The 16,702-nt window shown below is 44.0% G+C and overlaps 1 protein-coding gene across 1 annotated transcript in view; it reads right to left on the minus strand.

The window, feature by feature from the left end:
* The window catches only part of LOC126249283 (iroquois-class homeodomain protein IRX-3-like), a 190,176-nt gene that overhangs the window by 117,675 nt on the left and 55,799 nt on the right, over positions 1-16,702 (minus strand). The window contains exon 2 of the mRNA XM_049950937.1: positions 15,303-15,521. Coding sequence (XP_049806894.1) covers positions 15,303-15,521 — 219 coding nt within the window. The remainder of the gene's footprint in view (positions 1-15,302; positions 15,522-16,702) is intronic.

Below are 16,702 nucleotides of genomic sequence, written 5' to 3' on the forward strand. Positions count from 1 at the left end.
TCATCTCTTATGGTTCCATACGACCTTACGTCTGGTGCACACATACCCACGCATTTATCGACAGTTCCGTCGTGAGCAGGTTTAGGAAGTTGTTTCTCGTCCACATAAGGCCTTTGTTTATTAGGCACGCGTGGGTGGCGAGAAATGTGTGAAGTGACACTTGACCCATGAGTGTGAGAGTAATTTCCACTGCATAGCGAACAGCAAACAAAATGAACGCTTTTCCTAACGCCATACACAATAGGCTTTAACACGGTCCAAACCGAACTTTTGATATTCGCTTCAGGCTGTGTGGTTCTCTACTCACCACTGATTAGTTTTTCTTTTACCATCCTGTTTCATGACATGCACTCCTTCTTCTGCAAACAACGTTTACTTTCCGCGCTCATTTTGTGCGCGACGTAAAAAATGAAAAAATCCCACCACTCCACTAAAAACTGCTCTACTCACCGCTCGTCCCCCGTAACTCGCTAAGAACAGCCCGTAGGCCGCTGCACAGCAGTGTTTGCGCACGGAACTGGTGCAGTGATGTCACGGGTTCGCTCAGTGTGAAGCAGCGAGGCCGCGGCCCGTGGGCTGCGTCTCTAAGCGGAACTCTGCTGAGCCCCTGGCATACAGGTGATTTCGCAACAGCACTGCCCTTGGTGTGACGTCAGGGACTCATTCGGCCCGAGACTGATGTAGTCCAGTGCGGGCACACGACTCTGCACTGTGGGGCGCAGCGGAACTCGATGCAGCTGCCCCGGTTGAACCGGCAGGGCGAGGCAAGTCTCGCACGGCTCACATGGCTACGGTCCTGGATGTGAATCGCCTCGATGCCCACCTCTGCTGCGTAGTGCACTACCAGAACTCGAGATCAGCCGGTCGTCACCGACCGATTGACATCATACCAGCCAACTGCGACGTCACTTCAGCAGTGGCTGCATCAGTTCCCATGGGCAGACACGTCCCTGAAATGAATTATCCTCTTATCCTCAGAACAATAATTCCTCTGATATTTTAAGTTACTCTTGTACAAATATCTCCTGTGTCGTTGGAAAATGTAAGACACCAAGAAAATTTTTCTTTCTTAATGTTTATGAAATATGTGCGTACCAGAAAGTTCACAAATGTTAATAAGTACATGTAATACTTTCTTCGATAATGAAGAACAGAGAAGCCCTCACATTTTTTTCTGCTTTCAGCTAGGAGATGCCTTCCTGTTTCGTATCGTCCTTTGATCTTCAGCTTTCGCTATGTATGCACCTATGTTGTCAGCTCTTGTTGTCGTTGGTGTGCTCTTCAGTCCAGAGACTTTTTTGCTGCAGCTCTCCATGCTACTCTATCCTGAGCTAGCTTCCTCATTTCCCAGTACCTAATGCAACCTACATCCTTCTGAATGTGTTTAGTGTATTCATCTCTTGGTCTCCCTCAACGATTTTTACCCTCCACGCTGCCCACCAATACTAAATTGGCTATCACTTGATGCCTCAGAATATGCCCTACCAACCGATCCCTTCTCCTAGTCAAGTTGTGCCACAAATTTCTCTTCTCTTCAATTCTATTCAATACCTTCTCATTAGTTATGTGATCTACCCATCTAATCTTCGGCATTCTTCTGTAGCACCAGATTTCGAAAGCTTCTATTTTCTTCTTGTCTAAACTATTTATCGTCAACATTTCACTTCCATATATGACTACATTCCATACAAATACTTTCTGAAACGACCTCCTGACACTTAAATCTATACTCGATGTTAACAAATTTCTATTCTTCAGAAACGCTTTGCTTGCCATTGCCAGTCTACATTTTCTATCCTCTCTACTTCGACCATCATCAGTTATATTGCTCCCCAGATAGCAAAACTCCTTTACTACTTTAAGGCTCTCATTTCCTAATCTAATTCCTGCAGCATCACCTGATTTAATTCAACTGCATTCCATTAACCTCATTTTGCTTCTGTTGATGTTCATCTTATATCTTCCCTTCAAGGCACTGCCCATTCCGTACAGCTGTTCTTCTAGGTCATTTGCTGTCTCTGACAGAATTACAATGTCATCGGCGAACTTCAAACTTTTTGTTTCTTCTCCATGCTTTTTATTCCTGCTCCGAATTTTTCTTTTGTTTCCTTTACTGCCTGCTCGATATACAGATTGGATAACATCAGGGATGGGCTACAACCCTGTCTCACTCCCTTCCCAACCACTGCTTCCCTTTCATGCCTCTCGACTCTTAAAACTGCTATCTGGTTTCTGTACAAATTGTAAATAGCCTTTCGCTCCCTGCATTTTACCTCTGTCACCTTCAGAATTCGTGTTAGTATTTTGCAACGGTGGTTTATTAAACTGATAGTTCGGTAATTTTCACATCTGTCAACACCTGCTTTCTTTGGGATTGGAATTGTTATATTCTTCTTGAAGTCTGAGGGTATTTCGCCTGTCTCATACATCTTGCTCACTAGGTGGTAGAGTTTTGTTAGGCCTGGCTCTCCCAAGGCTGTCATTAGTTCTAATGGGATGTTGTCTACTCGTGGGACCTTGTTTCGACTTAGGTCTTTCAGTGCTCTGTTAAACTCTTCACGCAGTATCATATCTCCTATTTCATCTGCATGTACATTCTCTCCCATTTCTCTAATATTGTCCTCAAGAACATGGCCCTTGTATAAACCCTCTATATACTCCCTTTCTGCTTTCCCTTCTTTGCTTGTTACTGGATTTCAATCTGAGCTTTTGATATTCATGCAAGTCGTCCTCTTCTCTCCAAAGATTTCTTTAATTTTCCTGTAGGCAGTATCTAACCTTCCCCTAGTGATACACGCCTCTCCATCCTTACATTTGTCCTCTAGCCATCCCTGCTTAGCCATTTTGCACTTCCCATCGATCTCATTCTTTAGACGTATGTATTGTTTTCCGCCTGCTTCATGTAATACGTTTTTGTATTTTCTCCTGTCATCAATTAAATGATATATCAAACTGACGAGTCCTTGATGCCTCAGGATATGCCCTATTAAATGAAGTTGTGCCACAAATTTCTTGTATTCCCCAGTTCGACTCAGTATTTTCTTATCAGTTATTCGATCTGCAGTGCCACCACTACTTTTCGGCGCTACTGAGTAAAATTGTGATGATGCCATCGCTGTTGCAAAAGATGTTGGGAGTGGGCCAGCTCAGAGCCGACCAAATACCATTACGTCAGATGCAGCAATGCCACTGGCAGATTCCAACATTGTGCTAAAGGAAAGGTCATAACAACGACGCAGCAGTAAGGCGTTGGTAAGCCAGTAACTACACATCCAATCAACAGACTTTTTATGGTCTACGTGGTTACAAGCTATGATTTGCAAAGCAAGAACGCTCTGTCCCAACATAAATTACCATTATTTTTAGTAAAAGGTATTTCAGTCTGGTAGCTACTATTTAAGAGGAGAGGTGTATGCCGCTCCACAATGCGACATGAGGCTACAAGCAGCCACCATGGGATTTGGCCTCCACTGACTGTGGGCCCCTGCTGCTGGTTTTAAGGTCAGTGCTGTGAGTTTAGCATCTTCCAGCCTGTGGGCCAACTACCAGGTAAAACCTTCAGCCACAGTCGTTTGAGATCATGGCCACCTGTTGCATCAGTTCCTTAACACTCGCTGTCTTCAGCACACACTATGGAGGACGTTGCACCACAGCATGTTTTAGTTTGTTCTTCAGTAAAATATATGACTAACAGTGAAGTTTCTATGAGCAGCCATGGATCATCATCCCACCAACAATCCACCACCTCAACTCAGACCTCCACGTGTAGAGGTCAGCCATCCTGGACTTCCTAATTTTGATGTCAGAAGTGTTTGTCACGTCTAAATTTTATTGACAGGAGAACCTTACCAGCCACCCTCCCTGGAGATGATAACTCTCCACTACCTCAGGATACCAGTTTCTTCGACACACAGAATCAGTGTGCAGTAGGTGAGTGCACTGTCTGTGCTATTTTTATCCCCTGTGTGTATCACGCCGAGTCATTGCACTTTTTAGCACCTTGTCAGTTCTGTTTTCATGTGTAACATGTGTCCTTTAAACTCAGACTGTGTTCTGAGGATGTGTAAGTAAGAGCGTTATTTTATCCTATTATCAATAAGTGTGGTTCACTGTCTGGAAATGTATAAGGTGTTAACCATGCGTAACTTCTTAGGAGAGCAGGATGAGTTTTGTCAACAAGTCGGAGTTTTGTGGTATTTTTCTCCGTTTTGAATGGGGAATGTATTTCATTTTTAGCAATAAGTGTGACTCACTACTTTAAGCATGACTAGCCGCTCAGGTGAAGAAGTTAAGTTGCAGTAAGTGTTAGGATAGAATTAAATTAAGTGTCCTTCTCGTCGTACTGTTTTGTTCTCCTCGTTTGTTGTTTGTGTAATTAGTGGGGGATACCCTGGCGGAGAGGTTGCGAATTTCTGCAGCCTGGACCAGATGTGGAGGGAGGTGCATGTGGTCATGATCTTTGTGTCCTGCAGAGTGCAACTGCCGACAGTAATTTTGTTGTAGATTCTTGAGAAATGACGCAGAAAGCTATCAATAAGGCTGAGTGTATTGCAGATGTTTTGGGTACTGATATGGTACAGACGCATTTAGTACTTCTGAAGGCTGCAGATTCGGCACCATCTTTGTCGGCACTGCCTCCTCAGAACGTGGGAGGAGAAGAAACAGGAAATGAGTTTGTAAGGTTTATGATCGGGCAGACAGGGCTTGTGCCAGTGGATCAGCAGATTGACAAAAGTGACAACACTTGCAGCGTAATGCGTGATGCAGGCGATGGCTGTTGTGCAATCCCAGGGCTAGACATTTTCATCAAGCATCATGCCGAAACTGACTTTCGATGACGAGCGGTGGAACCCAGGGGGATAATGTTCAAGCTGGGGGAAGCTGTCACCAGTGAAATACTGTCGCAGGGTTCGTTTATCATGATAGGGCAAATGCGGGCAAAATCTCTAATGCTTAATTAGCATGATATAGGGGCACAAGGCACCGGGAAGTTGCTTTGAGTCACAGAAAGTGTTGCTAACTTAGGCGATTCTGGACTTCGTCTCCGGGTAGGGAATAGTCGTTGAGTACGCAGCGTTCAGTGATTGAGAGCACTTCTCCTGTCTATGCTCATGTTGAGTCGTTATCTGAATTCCGTCCTTGTGGGTGGGAATTTGCATTTCTTGTCTGTAGAATACAGAGAGAAGAAGATAGTATTAGATTATACTAGTCAGAGGACTTCCTTCTGCCGTCCTAGTGTTTAATGAGTTTTTTTTATTTTGTGGCTGGAGTTTGTATCTCCTTACGTCCATTGCACATCGACATATAAACATTTGTAATGAATAAAGGGGTTTTAATCTACAATAAATGTATAAACAGAAACGAGATTAGTATTTAGTAGTTACTAGATCCCTTAATCATTCATTGATTTTTATGTCGTTATTTATATGTTAAAGAGCAAGAAGGAGGTAATAATATCACCGATAAGAGATCCTAAGATCTGCTTCACGGGTTAGTCAGACAGGGCAAAATCTTTATTTTCGCCTTCAGTATTTTCCACGGTGCACATTCATTTCTACACCCGCATTTTAGTACCCAAAGCATCTTCAATACAATCAGCCTTTTTGATAGCTTTCTTTGACACCTCCTAAGTATCTACAACAAAATTACTGTCGGCAGTTGCACTCTGCGAGACACAAAAATCATCGGCACATGCACTTCCCTCCACATCTGGTCCAGGCTGCAGAAATTCGCAACTTCTCCGCCAGGGAATCCCGCCACCAATCATGCAAACAACAAACGGGGAGAACAAAACAGTATGACGACAAGGACACTTAATCTAATTCTTACTGTTACTTAACTTCTCCACTTGAGCGGTTACCTATGACTACTGCTTCACGTGCTTAAACATAGTGAGTCACATTTATTGCTCAAAATGAGATACATTGCACATTAAAAACGGCGAAAACTGCCACAAAACTCTTACTTCTCGACAAAAATCACCTTCCCCTCCTAAGAAGCTATGCATGGTTAACATCTTATAAACTTCCAGACAATGAGTCCGCCGGCCGCGGTGGTCTCGCGGTTCTAGGCGCTCAGTCCGGAGCTGCGCGACTGCTACGGTCGCAGGTTCGAATCCTGCCTCGGGCATGGATGTGTGTGATGTTCTTAGGTTAGTTAGGTTTAAGTAGTTCTAAGTTCTAGGGGACTGATGACCACAGATGTTAAGTCCCATAGTGCTCAGAGCCATTTTTTTGAACAATGAGTCCCACTCATTGATGATATCCAAAAATAACTCTGATAATTACACATCCTCAGAACACAGTCTGAGTTAACTTGACACATGTCACACATGGAAACAGTATTGATAAGCTGCTAAAAGGTGTACTGAGGCGACGTGATACTCGAAGGGCAAAAAAAATAAAACAGTCCGTGCACTCACCCACTGCACACTAATGCCGTGTGTCGATGAAACTGCAACCATTAGGAAATCGGAAGTCATCGTCTCCATGTAGGTTGGCTGGTAAGGTTCCTCTTTCAGTGAAATTTACAGGTGACACACACTTCTGACATCAAAATGTAGAGGTTCAGGTTGGATGACCTCTACACGTGGAGGTCTGAGTTGAGGTGGTCGATTGTTGTCATGATGATCATCCATGGCTGTTCATAAATACTTCACTGTTAGTCATAGATTTTACTGAAGAACAAATTAGAACATTCTGTGGTGTAACGTCCTCCATAGTGCGTGCTGAAGACAGCGGGTGTTTAGGAACTGAGGCAACAGTTGGCCATGGTCTCAAACGACTGCCCTCTATAGAGGAAAGCTGGTTGCACCTTGTAGTTGGCCCACTGGCTGGAAGATGCTAAGCCCACACAACTGATGTTAAAACCTGCAGGCCGGCCGGTGTGGCCGTGCGGTTCTGGGCGCTTCGGTCTGGAACCTCGTGACCGCTACGGTCGCAGGTTCAAATCCTGCCTCGGGCGTGGATGTGTGTGATGTCCTTGGATTGGTTAGGTTTAAGTAGTTCTAAGTTCTAGGGGACTGATGACCACAGATGTGGAGTCCCATAGTGCTCAGAGCCATTTTTTAAAACCTGCAGCGGGGGCCCAAAGGTGTTGGAGGCCATATCTCGTGGTCGTTGCTTGAAGCATGTTGTCGTCTCGAGGAGTGGCATACACCTCTTCTCGTAAGTAGTAGCTACCAGAATGAGACAACTTTGACTGAAAGTAATGGTAATTTATGTTGGCCAGAGCGTTCTTGCTTCGCAAATCACAGCTTGCAACCATGTAGACCAGAAGAAGTCTGTTGATTGGATGTGTAGTAAGTGGCCTACAAACGCCTTTCTGCTGTGTCGTCGTTACAGCGGTGCCACCGCCTTTTGTGGAGCACAGTGTGGGAATCGGCATCAGACGAAATGGTGTTTCATCTGATGACAGCAGTTATGTCCCATAAGATTTCATACACATTTTAACATTTGAACTAAACTCTGCTCTACTCACCGCTCGCAGCCCGTAGCTCACAGCTGCGGTCAGTGCTACCAACAGCACGTAGGCCACAGCACGCCATTGCTTTCGCACGGCACTGATGCAATGACGTCACAGCCTCACTCAGTACGGAGCAGTGAGGTCACAGCCCGTGGGCTGCGTCTCCATATGCGACTCTTCTTAGCCCGTGGCATACAAGTTGTTTCGCAAGAGCACTGCTCGGCCCTTGGGGTGACGTCAGGGACTAGCTCGGCCGGAGACTGCTGTAGCACAGTGCGGCCGCATGACTGCACCGTGCGGCGCGTCGGACGTCCATGCGACTGCCCCAGCTTAACCGGCTGCGCTAGGCAAGGCTAGCACGGCTGTGATGGCTACAATCCTGGACGAGCCGCGATTCGATGCCCACCTCTGTTGCAAACTGCAAAACCAGAGCTCACTCCCAGCCGGTTGTCACCGCCCGACTGACATAATACAAGCCAAATACGACGTCACTCCAGCAGTGGCTGCATTAATTTCCAAAGGGAGACACATCCCTGGCCGGCCGCGGTGGTCTAGCGGTTCTGGCGCTGCAGTCCGGAACCGCGGGACTGCTACGGTCGCAGGTTCGAATCCTGCCTCGGGCATGGGTGTGTGTGATGTCCTTAGGTTAGTTAGGTTTAAGTAGTTCTAAGTTCTAGGGGACTTATGACCTAAGATGTTGAGTCCCATAGTGCTCAGAGCCATTTTTTGAGACACATCCCTGAACTGACTTAATCTTGTTGTACACGACTTGAATGACTACTCATGTAACAGCCAGTATCATAGTGAAATTTACCGCAGGAAAATGTAGGACACCAAGAAAATTTTTCTTTCCTTATGTTTTTGAAATATGTGTACCAGAAAGTCCACAGACGTTAATAAGTACATGTAATACATTCTACAAGAATGAAGAACAGAGAAACCTTCACATTTTTTCTGCGATCGGCTAGGAGATGCCTTCCTGTTTCGTATCGTCCTTTGTTCTTCAGCTTTCGCTACGTATGCATCTATCTTGTTATCTCTTAAGTACCAGAATATACGAGGGCCGTTTGGAAAGTCCGTGCAAAAATAAAAACTGCATACATGTTTGGGGTAAACCTTTCTCATTTTTCAACGTAGTCTCTTTCTAGACTTATGCACTTCGTCCAACGCTGCTCTAATTTGTTGATCCCTTCCGAATAATAGGAATTGTCTAAGACTGCAATACAGCTAATAGTTGCTGCAATCACGTCCTCGTTTGAATAAAATCTTTGTCTCGCCAGATATTTCTTCAAATTGGGGAACAAATAGTAGTTCGAGGGAGCCAAGTCTGGAGAATAGGGGGGTATGGAAAACGAACTGTAATCCTATTTCCATTAATTTTGCCACCAGAACTGTTTAGGTTTGTGCTGGTGCATTGTCATGACGGAAAAGGATGGGTCCTATAACAAAGAATAATATTCACCTGTAATAGTTTTACCCTTTATTAGATAGTCGATGAGGATTATCCCTTGCGAATCCCAAAAGATAGTCGTCATAACCTTTCTGGCAGAAGGAATGGTCACCGCCTTTTTTTTGTGCAGATCCTCCCTTTGTTACCCCATTGTTTAGATGGTTGTTTGGTCTCAGGAGTATAGTAATGTATCCATGTTTCATCCACAGTGGCGAAACGACGCTCAAACTCTTGCGGATTCTTCTGAACAGCTGCAAACCGTCCTTGCAACACTTCGCACTTACAAACTGTTCTAAGCGAAGGCGCAGAGTCACCATAATGTTTATCAAGCTTCTCGTTAGTCTCCTGAGGCGTTTTGCCTTTCGTAAAGTAGTGGTCAATCACCACACGAAACTCTTTTTCGTCAATTTTTTGACAGACACTCGACTTCCTTGATTCACACGAATGCCATACACATAGAAATAGACCAATATGACTGAAACTTGGTGTGCGTTCTTTCCAAAGGTGCTACCAACTAAACATGACCTCGATAGGCGCCGGTGGTGCACAGACTTTTCAAGTATATTTAAATTAATATCTTTCAGATGTATTAATTTAAGAAACTAAACATATCTCTTTGTATTAATGTCTTTATCAGCTTTGTATACAGCTATTCGTGAAGGAAATGCAAAACTGCTGAGGCTGACCGAGGTGGCCGAGCGGTTCTAGGCGCTTAAGTCCGGGACCGCGCGACTGCTATGGTCGCAAGTTCGAATCCTGCCTCGGGATGGATATGTGTGATGTCCTTAGCTTAGTTAGGTTTAAGTAGTTCTATGTTCTAAGGGACTGATGACATCAGATGTCCCATAGTGCTCAGACCATTTGAACCAATTTAAACTGCTGACGTGGAACCCGTCCACCATTGGTGTGATCCAATTAGTAATTTATCAGATCTTTTATGGTGCACCAAACAACCTACAGTCTTCATCAAACGAAGTCCGATACTCAATTAACTATACAGCATAACTGGATAGACCGACCGCATTATGCACTTGCCTTATGAAAATAACATTGAAGCCACATCTGTATCTTTGCGTTTCTCTCGAACACAAACCTGGAGTAACAGGATATCACAACAGGAATCAACAAGCACTGCTCAGTTAATTTCAGTTGACAATACTAAGCTGAATATCTGCTGGTAAGCAGTAGGTGATCACGACAATTTTCTTTACATTCTCTGTCTTCCTTCAACCTTCCTGCTCTTGATAGATCACTAAGCCAGTCTAACGATACTCCCTGGAATAAGCAGCTGACAATGTTAGAATGTCTTTGTGCAAGAAGCTCTCTGAGAAGGGAGATATAGCCAGAAATGAAGGAACTGATATCACGCTTATGGAAGAACTTTTCACAGTATGTTTGCTATTCTATTACTGTAATTATTATACGCAATCGTTTATTTTAATAGCTTTTAAAACATAAGGGTTTTTATAGGTCTTCAAAGCGGCTTCCAAGGAATTAGAACCTGGGAAATCACCTACACTGCACTTTCTGTTGACATGGACAATGGCAGTGTTAAAGCATTTGAGTCAGGCCTTCCAGGACAGAGAAGTTTCTGAAATCGGACTTTTACATTAACGCCTTAAATTATTCTTAGATGTAAAGCTACTTGTCCAGAGATGCTGTGAGCTAGCGGCTTTCCTCTGGCAACCATTTTCATTTAGAAATGATATCTGAAGATATGAGGCGTAAAGTCATGACAGGATACAATACTTTTCCTTCCTCATACTTCTCCAGTCCCAGAATACACTCTAACGTCATTTCCCTTTACTGCATCTCCAACCGTGTTTTCTATTTGTTCTCACTAGTATATTCGAACGGAAGTGGCTTACCTTTCGATCTAGAAATAGTTATCTCAATGTACTCTGCTCTTCTGGAAGTTACAAAATTTACATTTAATGTTCTGAAATAGGAGACACGCTCATTCCTACATGTTCCTAAGCGACTGGTAACATGTGGATCCTTGGGAATCCATGTTGTCCTAAATTAAAGTTTGAATTTTTGCCGTATATGTACTGTAATATGAAATTTGCTGTCCTCGGGTAAAAGGAGAGGAGTAATGAGATTGGACTTGTATTTAATAGCCCCACACCATCAAAAAAACTAATCTTGTTGAAGCATATAAATTCTGCTACTCCATCCACTGAATTTCTAGTTGTGCAATGGGAAGAAAGGAGTCAGACATTCAGGTAGCCTACACTCGATGTTATTCAACATCTACACCGAGCAAGCAGTAAAGCATACAAGAATAAATTTGTAAACAGAATGAAATATTAGGGAGAAGCAATAAACATTTTGAAGTTTACCTGTGGCACTGCAATTCAGACTGAGACAGAAAAGAACTTGGAATAACAGTTGAATGGAATAGATAGTGCCCTGGAAAGGAATTATAAGATAACCTCCAATGTAACTAAATGAAAGGTAATGGAAGGTATTCGAATTATACCTAGCAGTATAAACGGATTTTAAATAACATGTACTACGAAGAGGGGCGTAAAATATGACAAACACAAAGATAAACTTATTTCGTTCATTTTCGTTGTCTTTTATACACAACGGGATATAAAATGAAGACTGACTATAGCAAGGAAGTATTAATGAAATAGACGTACTTGCTAGTATCGAATATAAATTTAAGTGTTAGGAAGTATTACTGGAAGGTATTTGTGTGGTTTCCAAGATGCTGCTCCAGGTGTGTGTAAAAATGAATGTGCGCAATGGAAAATAGTGATCGCAAATATAAAGATTTGGCTCTGTCTTACTACCGTCTGAAGCAGGTCTTAGGATTTCTTAATGGTGATATTACTTCCTCCTTCTTGCTCTTTAACATATAAATTACAACATTAAAAAAATGAATGATTAAGGGAGCTGGTAATTACTAAATATTAATGTCTTCTCTGCTTATACATTATTTACGTCCCAAACACTGGAAGACAATACTGTCATAGATGATCTACAGTGGTGTGGCAGAAGGCGATCCTCTGTCTAGTATATTCTAATACTATCTTCTTCTCTCTGTATTCTACAGACAAGAAATGCGAACTCCCAGCCACATGGACGGAATTCAGATAACGTCTCAACGTGAGTATTGACAGGAGAAGTGCTCTCAATCACTGAGCGCTGCGTACTCAACGATGATTCCCTACCCAGAGGCGACGTCAAGAATCGTATAAGTTAGCAACCGCTTCGGTCACATAAAGCAACTTCCCAGTGCCTTGTGGCACTATATCATGTAAATTAAAGCTTAGTGATTTTCCCACATTTGTCCTTTCATGATAAACGAACCTTGCAGCAGTATTTCACTGGTGTCAGTTTCCCTCCGGTTGATCATTATCCCTCTGGGTTCCACCGCTCGTCATCGGAAGTCAGTTTCGGCTTGATGCTTGATGAAAAAGTCTATCCCTGGGATTATACAGCAGCCTTTGTCTGCATCATGCAATTCACTGCAAGCTTTGTCACTTTTGTCAATCTCCTGATCCACTGGCACAAGCATTGTCTGCCCGATCATAAACCTTACAAACACATTTCCTGTTTCTTCTCCTCCAACGTTCTGAGGAGGCAGTGCCGTCAAAGATGGTGCCGAATCTGCAGCCTTCGGTAATTCTAAATGCGGTTGTACCATTTCAGTACCCAAAACATCTGCAATACAATCAGCCTGATTGATAGCTTTCTGTGTCACCTCCTAAGTACCCACAACAAAATTACTGTCGGCAGTTGCACTCTGCAAGACACAAAAATCATCGGCACATGCACTTCCCTCCACATCTGGACCAGGCTGCAGAAATTTGCAACTTTTCCGCCGCTGTATCCCCCAATACTTACGCAAACAACAAACGAGGAGAACAAAACAGTTCCGACCGCGGTGGTCTCGCGGTTCTAGGCACGCAGTCCGGAACCGTGCGACTGCTACGGTCGCAGGTTCCAATCCTGCCTCGGGCATGGATGTGTGTGATGTCCATAGGTTAGTTGGGTTTAAGTAGTTCTAAGTTCTAGGGGACTGATGACCACAGCAGTTGAGTCCCATAGTGCTCAGAGCCATTTTCGAGAACAAAATAGTACGACGAGAAGGACACTTAATCTAATTCTAGCCTAACACTTACAATATCTTAACGTCTCCGCTTGAGCGGCTACTCATGTCTACTACTTTACGTGCTTAAACGCAGTGAGACACATTTATTGCTCAAAATGAAATACATTGCTCATTAAAAATGGCGAAAACTACCACAAAATTCAGACTTCTCGACGAAACTCATATTCCCCTCCTAAGAAGCTACGCATAGTTAACACCTTATACACTTCCAGACAATGAGATACAATCATTGATGATAGTTAAAAATGACGTTCATATTTACACATTCTTAGAACACAGTCTGAGTTTACTTGACACATGTCACATATGAAAACGGAACTGATAAACCGCTAAAAGGTGCACTAACTCGACGTGATACTCGCAGGGGTTAAAATAGAACAGTTAGTGCACTCAACCATTGCATATTTGGCTTCAAAAGGCTCTGAGCACTATGGGACTTATCTTCTGAGGTCATCAGTGCCCTAGAACTTAGAGCTACTTAAACTTAACTAACCTACGGACATAACACACATCCATGCCCGAGGCACGTTTCGAACCTGCGACCGTAGCTGTTGCGCAGCTCCAGACTGAAGCGCCTAGAACCGCTCGGCCACTCCGGCCGGCCCACTGCATACTGATGCTGTGTGTCGATGAAACTGCAACCCTGAGTTAGTCGAGAGTTATCGTGCCCAGGGAGGGTGGCTGGTGAGGTTCCCCTGTCACCGAAATTTAAAAGTGACACACAGTTCTGACATCAAAATGTGGAGGTCCAGGATGGATCACCTGTACACGTGGAGGGCTGAGTTGAGGTGGTGGATTGTTGTCGCGATCATGATCGATGGCTGCTCATAAAAACTTCACTGTTAGACATACATTTTACTGAAGAACTAACTACAACATTTTGTGGTGCAACTTCCTCCATAGTGTGTGCTGAAGACAGCGAGTGTTAAGGAACTGATGCAACAGGTGGCCATGGTCTCAAAACACTGCTTCCTATGGCTGAAGGCTGGTTGCCCCTGGTAATCGGACCACAGGCTGGAAGATGCTAAGCTCACAGCACTGATCTTAAAACCAGTAGCAGGGGCCCACAGTTAGTGGAGGACAAATCCCATGGTGGCTGCTTGTAGCCTCATGTCGCCTCATGGAGCGGCATACACCTCTCCTCTTAAGTAGTAGCTACTAGACTAAGACACCTTTGACTGAAAATAATGGTAATTTATGTTGGGACCGAGCGTTCTTGCTTTGCAAATCACAGCGTGTAATCCATGTAGACATCTCTTGTTGGATGTGTAGTAACTGGCTGTGTTGTGCGTACTGTAAGACCTCTGGTACACTCACCATCAGATTATTTGACTTGTCACTCTGACGAAGTAGACGAGTGTCAGCAATGTGTCTCGTGGTCTTATCGTGGCGTGTTTATCTTCTGCCGTTAGGTCAGACCATAGAAATGCCACTTGCACGCTTAGAGTAGCAGATTGACGGTGACCAACTTTAAACAGAACTTGATTAATTTTCACATACATTTATTAAAATAATAAAATGCATAGACATTACGTAACTTGATTCTGGATGCCGTTTACAACTGACAATCTGAAGTTCTTTTGGGTTTGGTACGTTAATCTTATTTTCACATATCTCTGATACTTGACAAAGTGTCTATACATTTATCTTGATGGCTATGTACAGGAGTATGATAATCTTATCAGGAGCAGACTGAAACTTGACTATAGACTGGTACAGACTAATGCAGACTCATACAGACTAATGCAGACTGAATAATCGGAGGTCTGTACACTCGTTATAATACCCCAAGCATTCAGGTATCACTGCGCGAGTGTGATCCGCGAGGAGAAAAGGTTCTACATTAGCAGCAATCTCATTGGCTGCGTTACATATTAATATGCAGATCGGCGGAAGCAGAATTTGGTCCGTCTCTAAGGCAGCGCCATCTCGTAGTGCGGATACGGGCGAGCGCTGCGACTGCACTGCTGTGCTTAGCGGGGCTTGCTCTACTGGGAAAAATGTGTACGCGCTGACTACGCGGAACTATGTACACAACATCCCTTCCTTCTGCGGGAAGAAAGAAAGCTTTTGAAGTTTGCTTGAAAATCCTTTTTTTTTTCAGCTTCCTTGCTTTCCGGCGTGCGTATGTCTGTGGGTGCACACATGTTGCTCCCCGTGGCATTCGCCCGCGGTCACCTAGGAAAACCCACTCAAAACCTGCGGAACAGGGAACCGGAGAAGCAAACATTTTGTTACATAATTGCATCTCAACATCGGTACATTGGTCATAGCGTAAATCTAATTCTTCTTCGACGTCCATCTTCACTGGGGATGTCGGCTGTGGACGAGTGGTGTAGTCGGATGCCCATGAAGGTGCTGTGTCGGCGTCGGCGGCGGTGTCTGCGTTGGCTGCGGCGGCGGCGGCGGCGGCGGCGGCGGCAGCAGGTGACGGCGTCTGGAATCCTGCGAGCTGCTCGGGGTTGACATCTGCTTCTGAGTCTGCAAAATGAAACAGCCTAGGAGTTCTGCCTATATGTGATTGCTGTCTTTGCTGCTGTGATTGATTAGTATGGCGAATAACTATGACGCTTTTCGTTCTTATTCTATACATGACATTTCCATTGCATTCTACAATGATTCCTTGTGTCGAAGTACGCTTTCCTCGACGGTAGATAGTTACGAGGACTTTGTCGTTTACGTGGAATCGTCGTCCTTTCGATGTTCGTTGATATTTTCTGGATGCATTGTGGGTTTTAGGATGGACATCAAAGTCCTGTGTTGTCGCCCATGCAGTTTTTCTGCTGGTGACTGTGCCTCGTGTGGAGTAGCTCTGTATTGTGACAGAAAAATTAATAAGGAAGTCTCTTTGTTGTACTGTTGCACCAACTTTGTCATGTGTGCCTTGAACGTTCGTACAAATCGTTTGGCGAGTCCATTAGCCTCAGGGTGAAATGGTGCCGTCCTGTAATGTGCAATTCCGTTCATCTGACAGAATGACTGGAATTGTTGCGACGTAAATTGTGTGACGTTATCGGTCACTATGATTTGAGGCAATCCTTCAATGGAAAAGATCTTTGACAACGGTTGAATTGTTGTCGCTGAAGAAGTTGTACGCATTTGTAGCACAAAAGGGAATTTGGAAAATGCATCAATGACAATTAACCAAGAAGTTCCAAGAAAAGAACCTGCATAGTCAATATGCAATCTTGACCAAGGTTCTGTTGCCTGTGGCCACGGAAAATATTGTCTTGGCGGAGCTGATTGATGCGTCTGACATAATTTACAGTTAGAAAGCATTGTTTCAATATCTTTATCAATGTTCTTCCAGTAGCAATGTTCTCTGGCCATGCGTTTTGTGAGAGCTTTGGGTATAACTACTCTTGTTTTTCCCGTTTCACTGTGAACTAATATGACGCCTTTGTGCACTGTGAGAGCATGTCTCATGTTCCAATGAGATTTCACTTCTGGCTGAGCGAACATGTTCTTATCGGTTGGCCATTCCGTAAGAATATACTGCTTTATCTTTGATAACACTGGATCTTTGGTCACTAACTTAGCTATTAAGGTGGCACTGACGGGGAAATTTTCCACTACGTCCTCACTGATTACGTCTATCTGAAAACATACGTCCTCTGATTTGTCAAAATGTTCATCTTGACCCGCCGGTAGACGTGAAAGTA

Source organism: Schistocerca nitens, chromosome 3 (assembly GCF_023898315.1).
Source record: "Schistocerca nitens isolate TAMUIC-IGC-003100 chromosome 3, iqSchNite1.1, whole genome shotgun sequence".
Taxonomy (NCBI): Eukaryota; Metazoa; Arthropoda; class Insecta; order Orthoptera; family Acrididae; genus Schistocerca; species Schistocerca nitens.